At 50.9% G+C, this 23211-nt stretch overlaps 9 protein-coding genes across 9 annotated transcripts; 6 read left to right on the top strand and 3 right to left on the bottom strand.

Moving 5' to 3' along the window:
- Positions 1 to 125: 125 nt before the first annotated feature.
- BDW74DRAFT_182831 (acyl-CoA-binding domain-containing protein) lies at positions 126 to 1538 on the top strand (the record flags this gene model as incomplete). Its single annotated transcript, XM_073730361.1, has 4 exons — positions 126 to 141; positions 213 to 326; positions 393 to 465; positions 518 to 1538. 4 exons carry the CDS (start codon positions 126 to 128, stop codon positions 1536 to 1538), a joined length of 1224 nt encoding a protein of 407 aa, XP_073579006.1.
- Positions 1539 to 1557: 19 nt separating this feature from the next.
- On the bottom strand, positions 1558 to 2946 carry BDW74DRAFT_162008 (coiled-coil-helix-coiled-coil-helix domain-containing protein). Its single transcript, XM_073725875.1, has 4 exons — positions 2809 to 2946; positions 2496 to 2720; positions 2265 to 2397; positions 1558 to 2178 (listed from the first exon to the last, which is right to left on the bottom strand). The coding sequence occupies exons 1-4, from the start codon at positions 2826 to 2828 to the stop codon at positions 2080 to 2082; spliced, it is 477 nt and encodes a 158-aa protein (XP_073579005.1). The 5' UTR covers positions 2829 to 2946; the 3' UTR covers positions 1558 to 2079.
- A 188-nt stretch (positions 2947 to 3134) lies between these two features.
- BDW74DRAFT_95932 (putative nucleoporin) lies at positions 3135 to 5247 on the top strand. The gene is made up of 2 exons (XM_073734165.1): positions 3135 to 4570; positions 4627 to 5247. Exons 1-2 carry the CDS (start codon positions 3377 to 3379, stop codon positions 4720 to 4722), a joined length of 1290 nt encoding a protein of 429 aa, XP_073579004.1. The 5' UTR covers positions 3135 to 3376; the 3' UTR covers positions 4723 to 5247.
- Positions 5248 to 5435: 188 nt separating this feature from the next.
- On the top strand, positions 5436 to 7471 carry BDW74DRAFT_162003 (transcription factor SPN1). The gene is made up of 4 exons (XM_073725874.1): positions 5436 to 6309; positions 6361 to 6443; positions 6496 to 6974; positions 7041 to 7471. The coding sequence occupies exons 1-4, from the start codon at positions 5772 to 5774 to the stop codon at positions 7291 to 7293; spliced, it is 1353 nt and encodes a 450-aa protein (XP_073579003.1). The 5' UTR covers positions 5436 to 5771; the 3' UTR covers positions 7294 to 7471.
- Positions 7472 to 7749: 278 nt separating this feature from the next.
- BDW74DRAFT_170868 (HIG1 domain-containing protein) lies at positions 7750 to 8654 on the top strand (the record flags this gene model as incomplete). The annotated part of the gene is made up of 2 exons (XM_073727226.1): positions 7750 to 7790; positions 7886 to 8654. The coding sequence occupies 2 exons, from the start codon at positions 7750 to 7752 to the stop codon at positions 8652 to 8654; spliced, it is 810 nt and encodes a 269-aa protein (XP_073579002.1).
- Positions 8655 to 9134: 480 nt separating this feature from the next.
- BDW74DRAFT_182825 (putative quinol monooxygenase) lies at positions 9135 to 9597 on the bottom strand (the record flags this gene model as incomplete). The annotated part of the gene is made up of 3 exons (XM_073730360.1): positions 9135 to 9282; positions 9365 to 9477; positions 9535 to 9597. The coding sequence occupies 3 exons, from the start codon at positions 9595 to 9597 to the stop codon at positions 9135 to 9137; spliced, it is 324 nt and encodes a 107-aa protein (XP_073579001.1).
- Positions 9598 to 10167: 570 nt separating this feature from the next.
- On the top strand, positions 10168 to 11936 carry BDW74DRAFT_95888 (esterase/lipase family protein). The gene is made up of 3 exons (XM_073734164.1): positions 10168 to 10240; positions 10376 to 10524; positions 10582 to 11936. Exons 1-3 carry the CDS (start codon positions 10199 to 10201, stop codon positions 11771 to 11773), a joined length of 1383 nt encoding a protein of 460 aa, XP_073579000.1. The 5' UTR covers positions 10168 to 10198; the 3' UTR covers positions 11774 to 11936.
- A 753-nt stretch (positions 11937 to 12689) lies between these two features.
- On the bottom strand, positions 12690 to 14483 carry BDW74DRAFT_95880 (chitin synthase export chaperone). Its single transcript, XM_073734163.1, has 3 exons — positions 13999 to 14483; positions 13366 to 13937; positions 12690 to 13296 (listed from the first exon to the last, which is right to left on the bottom strand). The coding sequence occupies exons 1-3, from the start codon at positions 14234 to 14236 to the stop codon at positions 13111 to 13113; spliced, it is 996 nt and encodes a 331-aa protein (XP_073578999.1). The 5' UTR covers positions 14237 to 14483; the 3' UTR covers positions 12690 to 13110.
- A 7493-nt stretch (positions 14484 to 21976) lies between these two features.
- Positions 21977 to 22791, top strand: BDW74DRAFT_182822 (uncharacterized protein; the record flags this gene model as incomplete). Its single annotated transcript, XM_073730359.1, has 2 exons — positions 21977 to 22255; positions 22330 to 22791. The coding sequence occupies 2 exons, from the start codon at positions 21977 to 21979 to the stop codon at positions 22789 to 22791; spliced, it is 741 nt and encodes a 246-aa protein (XP_073578998.1).
- Positions 22792 to 23211: the final 420 nt, after the last annotated feature.

Below are 23211 nucleotides of genomic sequence, written 5' to 3'. Positions count from 1 at the left end.
CACTCGTTAACATATTATCGGGCTTGCTGTCGCCTTCAAATATCCATGACGGTGTCCCGCCCATATCGATGCGCAATTCAGCTCTGATGAAGCACGAGCTCAACCCCGATTCTTCCTAAATCGCGATGTCGGACTCTGTGGGTGCGTCAATCTCTCTGAATCTGCTGTCCAGGGCTACCGGTTTATGGGATCTGACTAACATGTTCCTACAGATCGAGTATTTGTCCATGCCCTCAACACCGTCAAGCGTATCCCTCGGACCGGTACCGCGAGGCCGCCTGCTGCGGAGCGGCTCAAACTTTATGGACTATACAAACAGAGCATGGGTAAGACTTGGACTTAGATATCTTCAGCACTGGATGTTGAGAAATAAGAACTGACGTGGATTCTAGAGGGGGACGTTGAAGGGGTAATGGACCGGCCGGTCGGAAATACGGCTGATGTTTATATGGAATGCGAGAAGTGGTACGTCGTCCATGCACCTTATGGCTGAGGGCTGCATGTTAACCAGATGTAGGGACGCCTGGTTCTCTCAAAGGAGTCTTTCCCGCACCGAGGCCAAACGACGGTATATCACAACCCTTGTCGAAACGATGCACACCTACGCTTCGCAGACGGCGGAGGCGCGCGAGCTCGTCGCTGAACTCGAGTTTGTATGGGATCAGGTTAAGTCGAATATATCTTCGTCGTCTACTTCGAGCCCTGTACAGTCCACTGGGTTTCCTCCGATTCCGCAGCCACAGTCGCCGTATGGGAGTATAAGCGCGCAAATGGCGCAGAATCCAGAGTATCAGTACATGGATTCCACTTCACGAGGAGACTCCAGGCTCCGTGTATTGAGTCCTGTCAGTCAGCCCGATGGCGTCTACCAACGGCGTGCGGCGCGGATGAACTACGATCGGGAACGAGGGCTGGACCAAGCAAACGACGATGAGGACAAAAATCTAGACGAAGATGAAGAGGAGGAAGAATACGCGGAGGCCCAGGCCAACCTATACGAAGATGATGAGGAAGCTGGAGCCGAAGCAGGCGACCTCATCGACGAGGACGACCATAACCAACAATCATACACAGATCGCATCCCGGATGACACTCAAAGTCGGAAACGCAATCGCAAACGCAACCATAACGGTAAAGACCACCATTTAACCCCAACGAACGAACTTTCCCGTCCAGGAGGCATGCTAATGCAACAGAATAAAGACGACGTTGACAGCCGGCGATGGCGCCGCAGAGTCGAGCAGGCCTTGACAAAGATGACCGCCGAGATTGCCGCTGCCCGCGAGCAAATAGAAGCACGCGCTCTCGCAGCCCGTCGAAGGTCCGGCATCTGGGCCTGGCTCCGATGGCTGGTCTGGGTAACCCTCCGACAAGTTATCTGGGACTTGGCTATCCTAGGAATGTTATTGATCTGGATGCGGTTGCGTCGGGACCGGCGGCTCGAGGAGCAGCTCAAAGCTGGATGGTCCGTTGTGAAGGCGCGATTGGTAGGGCTGAGGGCCTTGAGGGGTGTAAGGAAAGTATATATATCTCCTTGAGTCTTTTCTTATCTTTCGTTTTTTTTTTTTTTTTTTCGCGGCTGATTCGTTTATCCATCCGTGAGTCTCACCCTATGCATAGTAATATCTTCTGTTCTGGTATATATTAAATGGGTAGAGGGCTCCTTCCCCTACTTACTTGGATTTTGTGTTTCAGGTTCTCTGGTCTCTCATATCATTTCCTGGTACACCTAGTGTCTATCAGGGTTCACTCACTCTTTCATATCCATCTCATATGTCAGTGGTGTTGGGTAGAGGTATACTCCTGTATTCTAGCATAGATACGGATACCCGGTCTGACTTAGGCACTACACTGTACTGCAGTGTTCACATGCCAGCTTGCATGGACTCTCAAACATAAAATAACGACATTCCTGATGCTAATATGTACACAAATACATCCCGATCAAATCCAGACCATGGCGACACTGATAACGAAACTAAAGACACAGGAGACAGAGACCCGCAAGAACCGTTGGCACTGCATTCATTTTCTCTAATAGATGTATGACAAAACGGTTGATTTGTAGTTGTTGGCTGATTAATATTGCGGACCGGGGAAAGAAGCGTACAGCTGCTTGGGTCGGAGATGCACGGGGGTCTGGTTCTCGGGGGCGCCGGGGATGGTCTTCTTGAGGCCCTGTTGCAGGTAGTTAGGTTCCGGCCTCGAGCAGTAACAGCAGAGAGTCGTAGCCATGATAGTAGTATATGGCCGAAGAAACGCACCAGCTTGTCAAAAACACACTTGTTCAAATCCATCTCCTGCTTGCGACACTCCCACAGCCGGTGGTTGTTGTTTTCGAGGCACTGCCAGTGGGTGTTGAACTGTTGTAGGCAGTGCGTGTTGATGTCCTTGATACTACCCGGTGGCTCATTAGCATCCTATCCGTTCATCCCGCTGGCCTAGCCTTTTCCCCAGCCTCGTCAAAACGGAAACATGACGGCGATAGAACATACACACTAGCCGCACAGCGGGTGACCTTCCGCCCCTCCTTCAAGCACTCCAGCTCTCCTGCTTTTGACTCGTCCTTGCACTTCATGTAGTCATCGTTGAACGCCTTGCACCGGTCTCCAATGAAGTAAGCGGCGCTGGTCAGCGGCGCAGAAGTCGCACCAATCTCGGCCACCTTGGGGATGCCATCGGGCATAGGCGTGGGGTCATAGAGGTTTTGTTGGTTGAACCTGTGATGCCGCTGTTAGACAGATGCGCGGGCGGAGGGGACAACGTCTCCTCAGGATTGGGGAGGGATTGAAGAGCGGGGGGACGTACTGAGGCTCCCGGCGCGACATTATGAGCAGTGATTGATGCGATGCGCGCGTTCAATTGACTGTATAAATAGATAGTGCAGGCTAGGGAGCTTCCAATATGGCGGGTTAACCTCAGTTACCGGACGGAGCGGGAATTGGGACAGTCGGTTTTTGCTGTCTGCTGATTGGTTGCTGTTTGCTGCTGTCGGGCTTGTGATCACGGGACTATTTTCAGCCTGAGGTGTCGATATATTAGCTACTGGCAGAAAGCTTCACGTGACATCTGCCAAAACACAACAGCTGCCGATGGGAATTGATATTGATTCTGGCGGTCAAAGCTAGAAAATTGCCTACATTGCGAGCTGCTGCGATTAAACTATTGTCTTCGGCTGGTGCGGCGCTTAGACATTGCGGTTGGACATAGAACGACCAGGAGAAGTTACGTGCTGTGCTTTGTTCATAAATTTTTTCGACCAGCTCTCGACCTCAACCTCTTCTACCGCAGCGCAGCGCGACCTTTCGTTATCGACGTACCTACGATCCATTGATTTGACAAACATCTCTTAGCGCAGCCCTGATATACCTTCGAGATGTCGCTCTTCGGAGGCCAACAGACCGGCAACTCGCTCAGCCTGTTTTCGAACACGGCCAAATCGAGCCCCTTCGGCGCCGCTTCAAATACAGGGACACAACAGAGTGCTTTTGGAACGTCGACCGCACCATCACAGCCTCAGCAGACCGGTAGTTTATTCGGCTCAACGACGCAGCAGAAGCCGTCGCTCTTCGGGCAAACGCAGCAGCAGCCGCAGCAAGCGTCTACTACAGGTGGATTGTTCGGAGGGCCGTTGGGAAGCGGGCAAGGGCCGCAAAAGCCGACGGGGAGTCTGTTCGGCGGTACCTTGGGAGGTGGACAACAACAAACTCAGCAGCAGTCTCAGCCACAAACAAGCCTTTTTGGAGGGTTGGGCCAGACACAACAGCAGCAACCTCAGCAACAGCAGGGTATCTTTGGCGGCGGCTCTTTACTTGGGGGTGCTCAGCAGCAGGGACAGCAGCAACAACCGCAACTCGGCCAGTCGACACAGCCTCAAGGGTCGAGTCTGTGGTCTCCGGGCCGCGCGGTGACGGGCGTACACCGAACCGTTCCAATGCAGATGACTATCGTGAAAGAGAAATGGGATCATTTCAACCGCAACTCTCCATTCCGGACGTATTTATACAACAGCGTCGGCGAAGAACATGCACCATTCTACCAACCCGGGGCGCAAGACGACGAAACAAAATGGGAGGAAGCTCTGAGGAAACGACCAGGCTCTGACTACGTTCCCGTGCTGGTCCGCGGATTCTGGGAACTCGGCAAGCGCGCCCAGCGCCAAAAGGACTTTTTAACTATGATGCAGGCGCGCCTGCATGAGATCAATAACTGCCTCACGGAGCTGCTCTCGCGCCACGACCTAAAGATCTCCGTCAAGATTGCTGATTCCCGCCGGAAACACATCGTCCTTAGCAAACGGTGCCTAGCGCTTGCTGCCAAGACCCAGGTTCTGCGCAACCGAGGATACGCGATGGACGAGGCTGAGGAGGAGCTGAAGAAGAAGCTTGCGCAGCTGGAAACCTCTGTGTTTGACCCGACGCTTAGCGGTCGTAGCGAGGAGATTTGGGCACGTATGCTAGCTATCCGAGAGCACTCGACACGGCTACAGGCGGAGCTGGAACGGGCTGGGTCTACTGGTGCAAAGGGGGAGGATGAGTTGGATGAGGAGACGATGAAGAAGGCTAAGAAGGTAACTTTCACCTTCAGTGTTTGCTGCTTTCTAGGTTACTTACATCTACTTTGCAGGTATTGGACGACTACCACGCCCAGATTCAGTACCTACAGAAGGAATTGGAGTCCGTAAAGAAGGACTTCGAAGAGGCGACGAAGTCTTCTAGTTAGATGTCGCGCTTACCATCACTCTTCCTACTATTTTACACTCCTCCGCACCAGCTTCGTCTATAGTGCTTTTGGTTTGGTTACGGTTGACGCAAGGTACATTATTCGGAGCATGGAGTTATGTCATTTGACTGTCATGCTATTGGGAAAGTTTCACAAATCATATCACTATAAAAGAAAATCAAATACCAGTGTACAATAATAATACATCATTCCTGAACGGCCAGGCTCCAAAATCTCAATTGCGCCGGAATGCTCAGTTGCGTTCAACCCGTTGGCATATTATATTATATGTATGGCGGGTACTCCGTAAGTGGGAGGCGATGTGATTAGAGGAACTTCTTGACGAAGTCGATGGCGAAGGGAGCTATGGGCATCATTTAGTTAGCTCAATATCATGTTCATGATATGGCGGTGGACGTACAGAGGTACAGGAGGACTCCTCCGGTAATAGCCATGCGGACGGTCTGATTGGCCTGAGCCTCGCCAGCCTGTAATAGGACAAGTCAGTGTTGTTCCAGAGAAGCTATGCAATGCGACGCTGTTCGAGGTCGGAACGTCTCCTGGGATCTACCTTGATGTCTTCCTTAGTTTCCTGGGCTGTGAAAAGAATCAGTTAGCTTGGTTATCCAGCAAACTAAGAGCTGGGAGCGCACATACGGGGAGCAAACATCTTGAAATATCCTCTGAGCCTGAAAACGAAGCTGAAGAAATCTATAACGTTAACGAAGGTGTTGTTGACTCGCGCGAAGATCAGCTCTCTGAACGAAAAGTCAGGCCGGGCAGATTCTGCCGCTCATCGCCGCCCAGCTTCATTCTCATCCGGTCTCTTTCACTCTCTCCTGCCACTGCTATTTCTCGGCTATATCGCCTCATTTCGATCTCATTTTGCTTCTTCGTCGTGTATTTCTTGGCCCTACTTCACTTCTCTTTTGTTACGTGGATTGAACTTGGAGGCTGGTCCTGATCATTACTTGGCCGTTTGACGGTGCAACTACTCTCACTCTCCCCTTTCATCGCATCTTCACATATCTTGATACAACACATCCATCATGTCTGCCAGCCCAGAGCTGAAAACCACGACAACGACGTCTCCCATTGAACCCGAGGTCGAGACCGAGCAGAACGCCGAAGAAACAGTGCAGCCGCCGACTCCAGGCGCAGGCGGCGACGACGCAGATGCCGATGACAACGACGCCAAACCGGCCGTCGACAACGAGAATGAGAACGAGAACACAAATCAGAACGAAGGACTCACCCAGAATGACCTCGGCGACTCAGACGATGAATCAATTCTCTCAGAAGTAGACGAGGCGCAGTTCGAGGACTTCGACCCGGAGAATGTGGATATCGAAGATCGTCCGCAGCTGGATATTGACGAGGAGAACTTAAAGCTTATTGGGCGACATAAGAGGAAGAGGACGGAAGAGGAGAGCGCGTCGAGACGGAAGAAAGAGGGTAGGCGGAAGAAAAGCCGACGGTATGCGGAGGAGGACGAAGGTGGGAGTGACCAAGAGGCTGGTGGGAGGCGAAGGAAGCCTAAGAAAGCGGCCGTTGAGGAGGATGAGGAGACGCTTGATCCTGCTACCCGTATGTTTGGCGACGTGATAGCTATGGTTAGGGCGTGCTAATGGTGTATAGGTCGGCGGAGAGCTCTTGATCGTGCTATGGACGAGGCGATGAAGAAACCTACTAAGAGGAGGGCTAGGAAGCAAGATGGCATTGTATGTTTATGTTCGAGGCCATTGCTGGCGCTACGGCGGCTAATTTGCATAGGACTTGGAACAAATGGCAGATGCTGAGATCGAGGATATGCGCAAACGCATGACGCATGCAGCGCAGATGGACGCCATAAACCGGCGCGAAGGCAAACCGGCCATGCACAAGCTCAAGATGCTTCCGGAAGTCGTCTCGCTTCTCAACCGCAACCAATACGTCAACAGCCTGGTCGATCCCGAAATCAACCTGCTAGAGGCAGTAAAGTTCTTCCTCGAACCGCTAGACGATGGATCTCTTCCCGCCTACAACATCCAGCGCGACCTGCTGACCGCATTGGGCAAGCTGCCGATTAACAAAGAAACTTTAATCGCCAGTGGCGTCGGCAAGGTTGTGGTGTTCTATACGCGGAGCAAACGTCCAGAGCCGGGCATCAAGCGCATGGCCGAGCGACTGCTAGCTGAGTGGACACGGCCCATTCTCCAGCGCAGCGACGACTACTCCAAGCGAGTGTACCAAGAAGCCGAATTCGATCCTACGTATGTTCCCCTTCTGTTGTTTCTGGTCCCTCCCCGACTTGCGCTTTCGTTTCTGACTGAATATAGTAAAATCACCTCGCGCGTCAAGTCCGTTCAAGATAGCGCTGCTGAAGCGCGCGCACGCGAGCTCCTTCCTCCGCGCCTGGCGAACCGTGCGCGTGCCGAGATTTCACATACCAGCTACACCGTCGTCCCACGACCTACGATGGTGCAAGAGAGCAAGTTTGCGCGACCGCTGGGAGCCAGTGGTGAAGATCGATTCCGGAAGATGCGCGCGCGACAAATCGCTGCGACGAAGGGGCAAGGCTCGCGGCGGTAGTTTAGTTTCCTTATCGGCTCTCGGCTCGAATGCTTGTAGCCTCGTAGCTTTAGTTCTGTATTTGCTATTATTTGCCACGGATCGGGCGCTCGGGGGAGGGAACTTTCTGTATCAATCTATGATCTATAATAAGCAAAAGCGCGAACAGTCGACTGAATAATGGATTAGTTATCATTAGCTCAGGCGGCTAGAAAGACGGTACCGTAGCGGTGTTTGGTCGGTGATCGTACGACTGGGGCAGAGCCCGAGTTTGGCCCGCCGGCACAGATCCCGCCGTTAGCTAGACGTCACCGGGCTCTGCTCCCTCCGATAACTTCCTTCTCGCGTCATCTGCACATCAAAATTCTTTCACCCTCCTCTTTATAAAAGTCTTCAATTGTCCAGATCCCGATTCTGTGCTCAGCCCTACAGCTTATACATACTCATCAATCCCTCTGTACATACACCACATTCACCATGAAGCTCCTCACCAAGGAAGAAGAAGATGCCCACTACAGGTAAGCTCGACACCACGCCACCACAGCTCAGCGCGGTTGCAATGAAACTCTAAATAGCGCAAGACGAAGACCCCGTTGCTAACTCGTAATTACAGCCAGGTCCTCAAAGGAGGCTCTATTGGCACAGTCCTTGGTCTTGTCGGTGGCTATGCTGGTGTTTTGGCCGCATCCCGCCGCTACCACACAATCCGCAACCTCACACTGCCCATGAAAGCTTTCCTTGTCACTTCCTCCGGAACCTTCGTCGGTATCATTGGCGCCGACCGCTCCTCGCGCGCCTTCGAAGCTTCCCAGAACCAGAGCCGACAATGGTATGAGAACCGTGAGGAGCGCCTCCGCGAAGAGGGACTGCGCGGGCTGAGCTTCTCCGACCGCGCTCTTGCCTGGGCTAGGGAGGAGCGCTACACCATCGTCTTCTCGACGTGGGTGGCGTCAATGGTTGGCAGTTTCGCCATTGTTGGACGCAACCCCTACCTCTCGGGCCCGCAGAAGCTCGTCCAAGCTCGTGTTTATGCGCAGGGCGCCACCCTTGCCGTGCTGATTGCCAGTGCTGCGTTTGAGATCTCCGAGCGGAGGCGAGTCAGGAAAGAGCTTGATGCTAAGAAGATCGCCGCGGGCCTGCCGGTGGACGCCGAGGCGCCGAAGGGTGAAGAGGGAGGAGATCTGTGGAAGGATATGGTTGCTGCTGAGGAACAGCGCCTAAAGAAGCAGCACCGCTCGCTATACGAGAAGCATCACACTGACGCCGGATCAGACTCTGAGTCCGGGTCAACCTCACCGCAGCAGAAGGCTGGTGTTGAGGGTGTGCAGAGTGAGCAGGAGCAAGAACAGAAGAGCGAGGAGAAGAAGGAGAAGCAAAAGTGATTTTAATCTGTTACTTTTGAATTCCAGCATAAAGGATAGATGGTTGTTGGTTTTTGTATAGCATGTTTGTTTCTCTTGTGGTTGGGCGGGTTTCTCATACCACGATTTTATATTTGTTTCATATATTCATGTCTGTACTTGTACGCTCTCTGCTCCTAATGACGAGTCTTATTGGTTAGACGGCTGGCGTTCGTTCTTGCTTTCCTCTTTGGATTGCCCATAAACAGTGGGAAGCTTCATTGATGCAACCAAATGTCTTATTCTCACAAACATTCAGCACTGTTTAGGTTTTTGCAACTGCGGCCATGTTCCATTACATCAGCATTTGTCTTGCTCCAGGCTATATTGTTATCAATATATGCGCAATTGGTCTACATCATGCACAGTATTACTGGAAGCCAGCGCAAGTATATATATACATTCCGTCATTTAAGCCTCAACCCCACTTCTCCAGACTACCCCAGAGGCAAAAGAGCCCTATCAAAGCTTAGCCCTCCCCTCAAACCCAGACAGAAAATCAGCCCTCTTAAGCTCAGGCGTCTCGGCTAACAATCCGCCAATAGCCTTAGAGAACTGCTTGAACGCCGGCGTGGAGGCATGCTCCTTGAGATTCTGGGCGTCGGTGTACCTGCAAGCTTTTGATTAGCACATGTTTTATTCCAGACCTAACCCATAGGAAGATTAGAGTAGACGAAAGGGAGGCTGCTCACTTCTCAACAATGACCAGTTCCTCGGATTTCTGCGGCTGGACCGCAAAGTAGATCTGAGTCTTGGGTTCGTTCTCCTCGACGTATTTTGAGAGGGTCTTGAACGCTTCGGCGACCTTTGGAGCTTGTTAGTGACATTGATAATGTGAACAAGGTGATTGGGGAGTATATACCGTGTGGAATTTGCCTGGTTTGGGCACCAGTCGGACAACGTTGTAGAATTCTTTGGGAGACATGGTTAACTACTTATAAGACTTGAGGGCAAGGAAGCGAAGGCAGTAATGGGTAAAAGTAGAAGTCCTGAACTTAGGGTTGACCGATATAAAAAAGCAAATATCTGGTCTGGACTTCGGTTGTCGCGGAAGTGGAGAAGGGAAGATGCCGAGGATGTGGGAGCAGGTCATAGAAGCAGATCATCGTGGATATTCTGCACTTTATGGGGTAAATAGTTTGTTCTATACACAATAAGTCTCTTTCTTATGATCTACGTTGCAATCAAATAGAATACAGAGTACCGGGCAGGCGTTGACTTTATCTGGCACTACCGTACGGTATAGAATTGTGCTCGAAAGACCCTCTGTTCTTTCTCGTATTTAACTTCTAGGGAATATAGTTGGGCTCATAGCCAATCTCAGATATTATGAAGCACTTGACTTATACAGTTATTTAATGTAGACACAATCACCTATCAAAGGTAGGAATTGTATATAGTTGGTATCACGTGCCTTGACCAGTGACGTAGGCTGCGCTGTGGTGGGGATCTTCTTCAATGTGCTTCCCTGTAACCAACAAGAACATCAAAATATCTGGTCCAGCTACAGGCCCATCTCATTGAACATGAAAAAGACCCTGCTACTGGTGTTTATTCATGGATTCAAGGTAAGCAGCTTCATGCTTCCTTCATGAGCACAAGCTACAGACTCGAACTTCCCCGCATATTCCCACCAGTGCTCCGCATGTGGGACATCATATTCTACAGAGAGTCCTTGCTAACAAAACTTTCTACGAATCCAGGGCGGCGATGACACCTTTGGCGACTTTCCGCGACACTTACAGGCTCTCCTTAGCAGCAAGCTTCCCTCCATAAGCGTGGCGACTCTTGTCTACCCCAAGTATGAGACTAGGGGAAGTCTGCAAGAATCTGTGAGCGCGCTCCGGGAATGGTATGCCGTAGTGCCTATTGTTCAGTCAGCTTATAGAGACAAGCTAACTTCTCATAGGCTGCAGAACCAGGTTATAGATTTAGAAGTCGCCAACGGAACAGCTTCACCCACCGTTGATCCATCCGTGCACGTCTTTCTTGTTGGCCACTCCATGGGTGGCATAGTCGCTGCAGACACGCTCTTGCTCCTAGCTTCCGAACAGCCCATACCGGCGAGGACTTCCCCTCATTTCTCTCAGTACCAATATGATGCAGGTTTGGAGGAGACAGCAGCCGCCGACAGCACAAATATTGCGGACTCTGGCTCATTCATGTTTCCTCATATCCAAGGCGTATTTGCATTTGATACGCCATACCTGGGAATCGCGCCTGGTGTGGTTTCCTATGGTGCCGAAGGGCATTATAAGAGCATAACGTCGACATACAACGCATTCTCTGAGGTAGCTGGGCTATTCGGTATGGGGGCAAACAAAACTGCTAGCAAAGGTACCCCGACGCCTCCGAACGATACCAAAAAGTTACCACCAGCTGCCAATGACGACGCTGCGGCAACGCCATCTTGGCAGCGCTGGGGAAGGTATGCTATGTTTGCGGGTGCCGCGGGTGCTGTCGCCGCGGGAGGAGCAGCAGCTATGTACTCCCAGCGACAGCGGTTGACCGACAGCTGGGGCTGGGTTTCATCGCATCTCGTCTTCGTAGGCTGCTTAGCACGGCCGGCCGAGCTTCAACAACGTCTTTCACAGCTATCGCAAGTGCGCAAGGACCGAGGAATCAGATGCGTGAACTTTTACACTTGTCTAGGAAAGGGTGCCTCGTCCCTGGTGGAGAACACCAGCAACGTCAACGAAACAGGCAGCAGTCAAGCAGCATCGTTCAGCTCCCGAATCATCCGCTCGAAGCACCGTACTTTCTGCACTCTCCCGGAGAACGAGGAAGGCCAAGGCCAGGAAAAGCCGAACCGCATGGGGCCGGGGCTGGAGTGGACCAGGGCCGTGAATGATAAAGCCACCGATGAGATCAAGGCCCATACTTGCATGTTTCTACCGAAGCAGAATCCGGCGTTTTACGAACTGATAAATCACGCATGCACGGCGATGGTCAGGTCGGTGGATAGGGGTTGGTACAGTACCGCTCGAGGACAAGCTGTTTTCAACGATGCACCAACGGAAAACATGCCGCGGCCCGAGCAAGACCGAGCCCACAATCAAGCCGAGAGCGGGACGGACGAGGACGTCGTAATCATTGATTGATTCTGCAGAATCTCTCTGCATGGTTTGTCTGAGCGGCACCTGTCAGCCTGTCGATCTTGCTTGACAGAGATTCTTCAGGCTGGGATCAGCGTTCTTACCAGCTCACTGGAGCCGGCTGACGAAGGTTATTGGGCGAATTTGCCCTCCGACGACAGCACCGCAGGACCAAAGTACTGCGTACGGAGTACAACGGGACAAGTACGAGCACGATTAATCGTTCCAACCCGCTAGCTCGGTTAATAAAATGGCTGCGAAATCTCCAACCCTGCAGAAGCACGAGGCCCCATGCGCAACTATCATTTACAGCACGCTCCAACAGCAGGGTTTAGGACCAGTTCCCGTTCTCTATGCTAGTTGACGTGGTACTATACCTCAGCGGAAAACTCAGCCGGTTTTTTCCAGCTCCCTGACCTATCAGGACTCGCGAGTCAGCATTATAGCGAGGTGCAGTATACGGAGACCCAGACTTCGAACGGCAATGTCCGTGAACAACCATCTGGTCTGATGACCGGCTATATTCATAACCCTCATCTGCCGTACAAATAGATTGTGCCTTGGAATGATGCCGTCCTTCCCTTTGCGGCAGTAACCGCCGTCGCTTAGGATTGATGGAACAAGAACCTCTGGTATTGACGTGACACCGTCAGAGCGACTCAAGCCTTAAGGCCCGTACCCACCCGGCTATGTCAGTCAAAGTGGAACTGCTGGGTCGCTTCCACCTTTTTTGCTATGGAGAGCCTACTATATTATGCCATTGAGAGGAGATGATGAATGGGTAGCTCTAACTGCATACCGTAAGTTGGCCGATTCCGAAGGCATTGAGATGTGGATATAGCGCACTGGGTTTCTTATTCGAAAAGATAATAGCATGCGGCATTAGTGAAGCACTAAGATCAACGGTATTTTATCTCCGAATTCTCCATGATGTACGGAGTAGTCTACCTTATCTGATGCTGATATTAACGTTCGGCCGTCCCTGTCTTGGCGTTTCAGGACCTTGATTAGCCGATGAAGTGGGCGCCACTAAATCCTGGCTTATGCATACAATAGACGAGGGTTGAAAAATGAAGATGGCAAAGGATATCCAGAAAGGACGAGTATGACGAAGGATATTTGCAGAGGCGGAGAAACGAAAAACAAGGAAAACCACCGGACGCTGAAATCGCTATAAAGTACAAATTAGAAGACCAAAAACCTGAAATAGTCCAAGCCAAAAAGATTAATAGATTAGTATATCCCGCTCCGAAAGAAGTACCCGTAATCGTAAGAGTATGTAAGATGTCAAGAATATGCGTGATGTATGCGATGAAATCAGGCCGAAGCGCTCAAGATGCCGATTAATAGCCGTGAGCGTTATAGGTCGATGCACGATGATGATACATGCTTCCGGCGTATTCCGAATTTGTATCCTGGTAGACCGTATTCCGACGGTCCTCCTCAGGAAGGAGCTCCTTGACTTCCCAATTGTTTGGCTTAATTCCGACGGAAAATTCAAGATCTTCTTTTGTGATGTAGTCCCAGAACTAGAAGAACCAATGGTGTTAGACATATGTAAAGTCAGGCGCCGGGACGCTAGGATTGAGGTTACGTACCTTGTATACCATCATAACAGCGAGAAGATTGCAAAAAGTCGCGAAAAACAGGCCATCCAGGTAATGTTGAACGTTGTCGCAGATGACATCTCCGAAGGCGTACATGATGACTTGTCCCGCGATGAATACTAACAAGCCGAATGCGATATGGCCTAGGGGCCAACGGTCCTCGAGGGTGTTGAGGACGAGTAGAAGCTGCATGATCAGATAGACAGCGATGCAGATTGCGTTAATGATATACAAAACGATAAATAGAGCAAGCGTATTTGTCGGACTTAGACCGCCCCAGGACTTGAATGTCAGGATTGAGATCAAGAAGGACACGGCGAACATGACCGTCGACGTAAACCGGAGCAGCCAGACAGAAAGTACAGTTCCATCTTCATACAGTTGGAACCCGACGAACCCGTTGACGAGCAGACTTGTACAGAGCGCGGAAGCCAAACCATTTTGGACGGCGACAAACCACGGGAAAGGGCCGCTCCGAGGAGGCACTACGCCCGCGTCGATGACCAGCGAAATAACAGTAAGCGCCATGTAAATGTAGAAGAAAGTGATGATTTCCTTTCGGCCTATGCGGGGAATGATCGATTAGTGCTGCTTCCGTCGCAGGGGAGGGAATATCAAACGTACCCACAGCGGTGAATTTCGATCTGATATGCAGAATCATAATCACCGTCATCCCTAGCGCAATAATATGCAGAAATGATGCAGCGCCCTCGAAGATAATCGTATTGGCCAGTTCAATATTTCGCGCATAACAATTCGGTATAATTCCGGTAGAACCTGATATCGCGGACGAGGGACCAACCAAAGAACATAGCGGCAGCGCTGCCCTCTTGCAGATCTCGTCAAAGTCACCGAAGCCCATGTTGACGGTAGTTCGCGTGTACCTCGCCTTCGTTCGACCCTTTTCGCTGGACTTCCGTTGTCTTGTTGGATGATTCGACTCGGCCTTTGAGGCGGACTGGATAGGGGCTCCGCTCCGGTCAGGATTCAGGAACGAGGCCGCAGTGAGCGACGTGGATATAGGCCGGGTGCAGAATCACACTGCAGCGAGGCGCTTAGCGAGTGACAGCGGGGAAGCGACGAAGGATCGAGGGAAGGGGAGTTTCAAAAGAATGATACAAGTTGCCTCAACGAGGCTGGGGAGGGGTCCAGCGGCGGTTTGAAGTCAGATCACGAGATCCACTAGTGCCGATCGAGGCTGGGCGAGGCTGGTTGATATCTTACTGCTTTAGGTCTAGCGTGAGTACTCTGCCACTAACCGACTTGGGAACTGTATTTACTCTGCCCGCCGGAGTTCTTCCACACATGCAACCCGGTGGAGTTCTCTATATCGGCCATTGACAGCTTTCTTCTGTTCGGTACCTGCATGATGACTGTTCTGTCTTACTCTCAAGCTACAAGAGCAGGAGGTAAGCTGTGCCCAGCCAGGATTGAGCGCCTCGAGCCAGATATGCCCATTCGGAAAGCCGCCGAGATTCTGTGCATTCGATCCTCCGAATAATTCCTTCCAGAATCCTTCCGAAAACCTCCAGCCACACAATTATCGTTTTCGTTTGGTTTCAGCCTTTTACGAGCTCTCGATAGTCAGCATCTCCACTGTACAGACTTTTCCTCAAGTGAATCAAGTCTCAAAGCTGCGGTTGTTCTTGTCGAAGATCCCAGCACTTAACACCTGCTAGCCCATTGTGCTCAAACACAGGCACAGTTGGCGGAAAATGAGGCTTGATTAGCTTGCTTGGTGTAAGTTTGCATGGCTCATACCCATCACGGCGCAACGTTCCCCCCTTCTTTTCCCGACGCTATAGCCGGGTGAACGCTATCTCCATGCTTCGTAAGTCACGGTCCGAGGCATAATCAACAAGGTTCACCTAAGACGCGGAGGTCCTTCCTCGATGTGGCGCCATGGATTGTGGGCCATGGGCCGCCATCGAACGAGTGGACAGTGGCCGTCTGATGTCTGTAGGGTTTCGGCACTGCTCAAAAGATCACGCCATGACGACCAAGTACAAAAGTTGCGCGGAGACATGCAGTTATGGGGCACAATCTTCGATTCAACCCGACAGCAAGACCTGCGTATAGTCTGTTGCTTGACGTGGCTTAAAGTTGAGGATATGCAAAAACAGGGGACGAACTCGAAAACGCTATCTCGTATGGACTAGGCCAAGTGAGTTCAAGCTGCTTTGACTGGGCGCGGTGCTTGGCTAAGGCAAGATAGGGTATTATTGTATATCTCGAGCATGGTCCAGCGCCCGCATGGTAGACGGAATACGTAAGTGCGAAGATCCAGTTATAAGAGCCGGAATTAAAATGGCCGCGGCCAATTGGTGTTCTTCCGAAGGATATTGCTGATAACATATCATCTAGTAGTCGTGAGATGGAGCATATACCTAGCTCTCATCCCTTGTCCCGCAGGAGAAACCCTGGCCTATGCCAAAGTTTATGCTGCGGGGACTGCAGGCTGGTGGTTACAACTGCCGAATCTACCGGCACGTACGAATTTTCCACATATATTAACCTTACGAAGCATTACGATTACAGTGGAACTATTCCATTGGACCGCTACTATTCCGATTTCGGCTTTGCGTCCAGCGCAGTTCCGACAGCACAGTACTCCGTACATCGTCAAGTCTCAGAGTTAAGCCAACTGACTATTGATTTCTGCATAAGATCCCAGCTAGCGCCACGTGCCGATAAAGGCTTAGACTGCGTCAACGGCTTTTGAGGGACGGCGTCACGTCGATCACCCATAAATATTCTCAAACCGATCGAGCCGAAACGGATGGACCCATGAAAACAAAACTGAAGCTATCCAAGTGGGCCCCCTGAGTTCCACCCTTCTTTTTCACAGCTGCAACCTCCAACGAAGCCGCGGTACCGCTCGACTTCGGAGCCGATGGCTCGGAACATGACATCCATGATGCTAGGCTACTGGATGGGCTCTTTCCCTTGCTGTGGTTGGCTCGGGATGAAATCTCCATCAATCCCTGATATTTAACCTTGGACTACTTGGGACAAATAGTCGACTGAGAATAATAATAGACATTCCCGAATAATAGCACCCGGAAGCAGGAAAAAAAGCCAATCAGTTTTCGATCCTGCCTTTTTTTTCCAGCTCCCCTGTCGAGTAACCCTGGCAGACTGCACCTGGCTTGTGACGGACCCGGACCCTACTATAATCCTTGATGATGGCAGTTACAAGTTGGACCACTTCTCTTCATGAATCCACCAGCAAGGCTCCATGAGTATATAATGTTCTTTGCTGCTGGTACATTTGCGCATCATCCTCGATTTTCCCATCTCAAACTGGGCCGTATCACCTTCCATCCGCTGCACCTAACGTCAATCCTGCTGCAATTGCATCTATACCCATATCGTACCTAGCATTGAAAGAGTGAACCAATCGCTCGACCGCCACTTCTCCTCGCTCGTACTGATTTTGGCTGGCCCGTCAGTTTTCCAACAACGATGTGCAATCACTACAAGAATTACTACATCTACAGCAGCTGCAACCAACCCAGCTCTCATGTCATTCGCACATCGATCGATGAGCCAAAAGAGGCCCGATGTCCTAGTTCACCGCACGACCGGTTCATTGTCGTCGTGGGGAAGTGTGTGCTTTGCAACTGTTGACAACGAAACTGCCTTTCAATGAATTGGTTGCCGCAGTGCCAAAGCTAGGCAACCTCAGGCCTTGGGGCTATCGGAAACCCTATTCAACTTGTATACAACTGCCCGCTGATGTCACGACGACCTTCCTTTCTCTACTCGAAACAAGCCGCTGCTCTGGTTTTTGACTGTTATTATCGCTATGATACCTCTGTTCGCTATAAACTGCTTGATCGTCTGCTTTTCTTCGACTGTGTTTTATTACATACGACTGTTGTTGCTGGAAGGAACAATTGGGAGTTTACTTTTGCCTTAGACGGACGGAACCCATTTGTCTGGCGTTTGGATTCAGGATTGGGATTTCTAGACGGTTGAATCCTACGATAATGACTGACGAGCCTTCTTTGTTTCTTCTTTCTTTAGCCGTCGCAAGCCTGATCTAGACTCTCGCACAGGCAGCATCACATGTCCCCAGTGCAGGCCTGCAGCATGTGTCCAGTTTAGTCGAGGAGCTTGGACCTTATCCTTTCTCTCGTTATTTGGCCTTGTTGCCCCCCGGCGGCGGGAAGATCAGGCGAAAATCAGGAGATGCTCGAATGCTTGAGCGCCTTGACCTCGTCTATTCCTCTGCCAGCCCATTAACAATATAACGGAAGCTCTGCAGATAATATAAATTGTCGCCAAGGCCCCAACTGCTAGTGTATTGCTCCGAGATGAAATGGAGTCTGTGCTCAGCGACCGGCATTGCCATCGTCTGCTCTCCAGCGCCAGCTCCAGCTACTGACTCGACTCAATTCATCTCGGAGCCCATCGACGACAATCATCCCGGCTGTCACACGTGTTTTGACCACTTGGAGTTCCTCCTTGAGACACTCGCCGGCCATCATTCTCCATCCGTTCCAGGCACTGGTCCATGCAGCTTTATCACACCCATCCCGGCGTCTTCATTGCCATCCCCAAGCAAACCATCTGCGTCTCCGAGATAATCTGGAGCCCCGAAATTACGCAATCAGGATAATCGCGGGTGGGATAGCCCGCACGACTGTTTTTTTGCTGCACGCACCGAGAAGCCCGGCAGCGCATCTCCCGGAACTGCCTTTCTTGCGTGCACCGGCGCTTCTTGGTTGCTGGCTATTGGACCCATGATTGCATGACCGTTGTCGATTAATTTGCGGCCGAGTGCCCCAGAATTGGCCCGCCTGCGAATCACGGCACTTGCGCGCTGCTAAGAATCCGGTCAGCTTACAGGAGCTTTAGACTATGCGCCACAGGCCAATCCTGTCTCGGCCCGATCGTGAGGCAAGAGTACTTATATTGTCCGCTAGCTGGGCGACGCTTTGCCTTGATTCTATACCTCTGAGCACCGAGAAGCCTGCGAGCTGCAGGCCAAATGCGGTTGCGCCGATTGCTCCTTCTGCGCAGGATAATATTTCCCGCGGGTAGCGCTAATATTCTCTGCCAGATCCTCTGACCTGGCGATCATAAACATGACCCTTGTTTTGCTTTGCTGACGGCGCAAATTGTCACTTGAATCAATCTGGCACACATCCGCTTGTTAGTTGTCGATCATATCATCCTTGCTCATATACCGTACCCCTAAACCCAGCCAACCAGCCCCTTTCGCCTCCAACGGCTCGCAGGAAGCCCTGGAAGCTGATGACGACGCATTTAAAAACCTTTTATATGGTGACCAGTGATCACTCACTAATGTCGCGAACAAACACGATGGATCCGTGCTGCGGGGGGCGGGGGGCCGTTCCATAAAGAACGCGCCTCACTTCGGAAGAGTGTCCAGTGACTCAATCAGATACGGACCATCGATCCATCCCCATAAAACTTTGTTACACTGCGCTAAGCTAACGCCTGCGACTCATCTCACGGCGCCTTTCAAGGAAAGCCGGCATCCAACCACTCACGGAGCATCAGCATTGTCAGTCTCCGAAAACTATCCCACAAGGCCACCTCAGCCAACCATCGACTAACTGTTGCTACCTCCGCAGTGAAAGGAGCAGAGTCCTGCCGATCGCTTGATTACGCAATAGTGAACTCACCTTTCAGGTGGAAAATGCATCTATTCTCTAAGTTTGCGGAGTAGATACTCTGAACAGAGTAGCAGCACTACCTGGACTGGTCCTGCAGGTACTCTCTCGGAAGTATTCCGGTCCACGAGGATCGAACCAGCAGGTGGGACCGTTGGGTTGGGGTTATTAGGGTCGTATGGGGACCAAGCTCACTGAAGCGCATAAACAAATCTACCCCGGAGTCGAGTTACACTGGCTGAGGTACGTACCCTGGTCTACCGCTGCACGGCTAAAAGCCTCAAGTTCGACCGTTTAGGCTTGCCCGATACCCCAACCACTGTACTAAAGTACTAGTGCCAACGAAAACCGACGGCGTTTGCGAGTTACGGGGTATAGTAGACTCTTGTTTTCTGGGCAACGGCGTTCAAGCGTCAAAGCACCTAGCTTGTAGGTCTGCCCGCCTTAGCCAGCAGACTAACTACCGTGCTCGAAGCCCCGTGCGCAAGCTAGGCTAGACAAGGACAACGGGAATTAATGAATAAGCAAGCCGCCAATGAGGAAAATCTCCAGCCTCTTCTTTCTCATTTGATGCGCGGCCCTGGACTCGAACTTGGTACTCGGATATGTACGGAGACACACACTATTGAGTGCGTTTCCGCTTATATACAGGGATGCTTTCGGTCCTCCACCCTGGCCACGAATTGATAACTAACTCGGCTATTTCTCGGCTTTTCTCGTTACACTGAGAAGATGGGGCTATTGGAAGGTACGCCATTATCTATGGATCACATGTGTCAGTTGGCAGGATGTGCCGGACCGATTCGGTACCTTATCTCTGCTCACTGAATGCAAGAATTGATTGGCATGAGTCTTGATTCACAAGGCCAGGGGGCGTACCATACCCTGAATCGCCAAATGATGCGTGTTCAACAGTCGAGGCGACCAGCACTACTAATATCTTCCAGGCCAGGGTCGACCTCGGACTCGAAATGATCAATAGCGTACACCACCTGTACGTTCTCTACTCTAGAGCATGGTGAAAAGAATACGAATCAAATGAATCCATGTAGGTCAGCACCCTGCAGATCTAGATCCGCTACTAGTATCTTCCATTCCTGGATACTCAGCACAGATCCTGAGCGTCCTACAAAGCACTAGTCCAGTGTACATCAGACGTACGTTGCTGATGCAGACTGGCCCCCGAGCCCTAACTTCATAGAGTTACCCACTTGGGTGCGCCTGCAGAGTATCTAAAGACCACTACTACCAGTCTACTGGTGCCGGGCTCACCCACTAACAGTACCCACATTTATAGCACGTTGCTAGGCACTAGATGTCTAGACTACTACAAAGTACGGAGGACATACGTTCAAGCTCTGGAGCCAAAACCAACCGTCTCCCTAATCACACCGGCAACGGCAAATCGACAGCCAGACTTTGATGAACGCAAGCTGAGTGACATGACTCGCGTCTCGCGGCGAGTCAGGCAACGAACTTGTACTCTTGCTTGAGGCGTACCGGCCGGTACACAACTGACTCGCCCTTTCTATGTCAGGCTGCTGAATGTCAATCTTTATGTACGGCTACCTTCTTGACCAAGACTACGCACACACGTACTCCGTACCTCTCTATCTGACTCTGACTTTGTGACCCCTGCCTTGGAGAGGTTGGAGCAAGGTAGTGGGTCGACTGCGTCGGGATTCAGGAACAGGAACTGCCCAGATCCACATGGCTTCAGGAACGGGACTAGACCAGGGCAGACCCAGTCCAGGTGGGCTCCGGGCATGGCTGAATCTGGCTGATATTTCCGTGTTGGAGACGATGTAGTCTGGACTCTGGACTTTGGATTCGGCGTTCGGATCGGAGGGCCCGCGGGCCGCGTACGTCGGGGCGTCGGACGACTCCGGTGGACATGGAGGCCTGGGGGCTGTGACTCTAGAGTCGGGATATCTGGTAATGCATGTTACGGGATTGGCCAGGGTAGAGATGGATACTGGGAACCATTTTAGTGTGCTGTGTCCTGCGGTAGGTACGTACCCCTGCTTAGATTGTTCATTTTCAGCTGTATGATCATAACACACAGGAGCAATAAAACATGTTCATCTCCTATACTCGCAGCAACTCAGTTGCTACTTGAGCACAAAGAGTATTTGGGGTTGGGATCGTTGTTAGCCCTCAAAAAAGAGTTCCATTGAGCCTACATGCGCATGGTATAGAAGGCTTAGAATGCAAGAGAAATGGAAATGCGGACAATGTCGGTTTGATGCGATTGGGCGCCCTCCACGATTCTATATCATACCCTGTATAGAACCCCGCAGTTTCATGTACCCTGGGCTGAAGATATACTTAGATACGAAGTACTAAGTATAATCTTATTACTATAGCTTACTCAAACTGAGCGGCGTAAATATAATCAAGTTGAAACAGGGCAGTGCTATGATTGACCTCGCTTTCTAAGAGCTTGAGTCTTGGTTGAACGTCAAATCTATATTCTCAAACATTATACATGTAAAATGTCCAGGCTGCGGTCAGTTGAAGATTCTCCTTTTATAGATGCCTATAGGTCGGTATTTTTTCTCAATGTGTCTTCTTCGCAAAGACTGCCGCTGTTCCAAGTGCCTGTTTCAGGTTGTGTATCTACACTGCTCGCAGAAAGTTAGTCATGGTTGGTGAACTTGAAAGTGTCAGCTCTCTGCGAAATGTTCCCTATAAACGAGGGCTCGCTGATATTCTGTCCACTGGCAATGTGAGATACATACTTGAGCACGTTGGCCCTCAAAACAAACTGGAGTGCCTAGGTGAGCGGGTCTGGAACAACTGAGAGCAAGCTTATTTACCTTCATTTCTCTCTCTCTCTCTCTCTCTCTCTCTCTCTCTCTCTCTCTCTCTCTCTCCCTCCCTCTCTCTCTCTCCAGATTGTGTTCTCTGCCATCTTCTCCCTGACCAACTCCAACCCTCCTCTTAACACCGTGAAGATGGACCACTGTCAGAAATCTTCAAGGCTTCTGAGTCTACCGGTTGAGATACTTTCCGAGATTATTTCTTGGATCGAGCCCACATTTTCCGACACCCCTCGGCCTGATTTTTCCTTCTACCAAGAGCGCAAAGCTACGCACGACTTACGCTCACTTTCACTCGTATCCCGCCTCCTGCATTCTCTCGTCACCCCATTCCTCTTCCGAAAGATCAACTTATCATTCAACGTTGAGGAGTTCATCGACCTGCTTGACAGGCAACCCGCTATAAGCGGTAAGGTCCATAGCCTCAGGTCTTGAGTGTGGACTGAGGATGCTTCTGTCTTGAACCCTCTACTTGCTCGTCTACGAAGCCTAAGTATCTAATCCTCACCGGTGAGGGCCAACGCATCGAGTACAAAAGCGAAGAGAAGATACAGTGCGCATTGCTGGATACTTTGGCATTCGGGCTTTGCGAGGTTAGCGAGGAGACCTTGCTGGGCTTGCTCAGTGTCCGTAAAACTTTACGTCAACTGTACTTCGCTGGTAGAATATCAGATTCCGACAAAGAGTACGATGAAGAGTCTTCAACAACTCATCAAGACTTTCTCGCGTTGATCAAGCAACATGCAAGCACTTTGGTCACGTTGAATATAGACCTGAGGAGTTTCAATTTCAACCAAGACGTGCCTACAGACCTTCGCCCCTTCGCCGCGCTCGAGCATCTGACAGCAGGCGTCAACATATTCCTAGATGAGACTGTTGATTTTGAACCAACGGATGTGATCAGCTTTCCGCCGTCTCTCAAAACTTTGGAGATATGCTTCCCAAGATAATCTCGGCTGGTGATAGAGTTTCCAAGGTACTATGGTCCGGCGTTTTACAAATGGCTAAAAGACGATTCCCTTCCTTGCATTGAACCGGTCGCGCTCACCCTTACACCGGGTCTTGTTTCAGAGATACAACACATGTTCAGGCTGGTGGTTCATGATGGGGCACTGTACGGAGAAGAAGAAGTCCAGGACAAAAATTGAGTTTATGGAGGAATCTGGACAGAAACCATACAGGGATCTCTGACCACGATCGCGTCGCTTTGGCGTTGGAAAGGAATCTATAGCACATACTGGGACCATCCTGTCCAGATGCTGGGGAAATATCAATCATCCTGTAAAGCTCATCTACCGCGAGAAAAAGCTTGCATTTCTAACATTCAGACTCCTTCATTATTAGACACCCGTCAGGCATATGCCCAGTAA

This window comes from Aspergillus multicolor (genome assembly GCF_047715735.1).
Source record: "Aspergillus multicolor strain CBS 133.54 unplaced genomic scaffold BDW74scaffold_39, whole genome shotgun sequence".
NCBI classification, from domain to species: Eukaryota; Fungi; Ascomycota; class Eurotiomycetes; order Eurotiales; family Aspergillaceae; genus Aspergillus; species Aspergillus multicolor.
Note: the sequence above shows the minus strand (reverse complement) of the source record. Positions and strands in the feature narration are given on the sequence as shown.

Coding starts and splice junctions, on each gene's coding strand:
- BDW74DRAFT_162003 (XM_073725874.1), top strand. CDS start 5,772: ATGTCTGCCAGCCCAGAGCTGAAAACCACGACAACGACGTCTCCCATT. Junction 6,310..6,360: donor GACGCTTGATCCTGCTACCC/GTATGTTTGGCG, acceptor AATGGTGTATAG/GTCGGCGGAGAGCTCTTGAT. Junction 6,975..7,040: donor GAAGCCGAATTCGATCCTAC/GTATGTTCCCCT, acceptor GACTGAATATAG/TAAAATCACCTCGCGCGTCA.
- BDW74DRAFT_95888 (XM_073734164.1), top strand. CDS start 10,199: ATGAAAAAGACCCTGCTACTGGTGTTTATTCATGGATTCAAG. Junction 10,241..10,375: donor TGTTTATTCATGGATTCAAG/GTAAGCAGCTTC, acceptor CTACGAATCCAG/GGCGGCGATGACACCTTTGG. Junction 10,525..10,581: donor GTGAGCGCGCTCCGGGAATG/GTATGCCGTAGT, acceptor AACTTCTCATAG/GCTGCAGAACCAGGTTATAG.
- BDW74DRAFT_162008 (XM_073725875.1), bottom strand. CDS start 2,828: ATGTCGCGCCGGGAGCCTCA. Junction 2,398..2,495: donor ACCCGCTGTGCGGCTAGTGT/GTATGTTCTATC, acceptor GCCACCGGGTAG/TATCAAGGACATCAACACGC. Junction 2,179..2,264: donor AGTGTGTTTTTGACAAGCTG/GTGCGTTTCTTC, acceptor TACCTGCAACAG/GGCCTCAAGAAGACCATCCC.
- BDW74DRAFT_95932 (XM_073734165.1), top strand. CDS start 3,377: ATGTCGCTCTTCGGAGGCCAACAGACCGGCAACTCGCTCAGCCTGTTT. Junction 4,571..4,626: donor CGATGAAGAAGGCTAAGAAG/GTAACTTTCACC, acceptor TCTACTTTGCAG/GTATTGGACGACTACCACGC.
- BDW74DRAFT_95880 (XM_073734163.1), bottom strand. CDS start 14,236: ATGGGCTTCGGTGACTTTGACGAGATCTGCAAGAGGGCAGCGCTGCCG. Junction 13,938..13,998: donor ATCGAAATTCACCGCTGTGG/GTACGTTTGATA, acceptor TTCCCCGCATAG/GCCGAAAGGAAATCATCACT. Junction 13,297..13,365: donor CTGTTATGATGGTATACAAG/GTACGTAACCTC, acceptor TGGTTCTTCTAG/TTCTGGGACTACATCACAAA.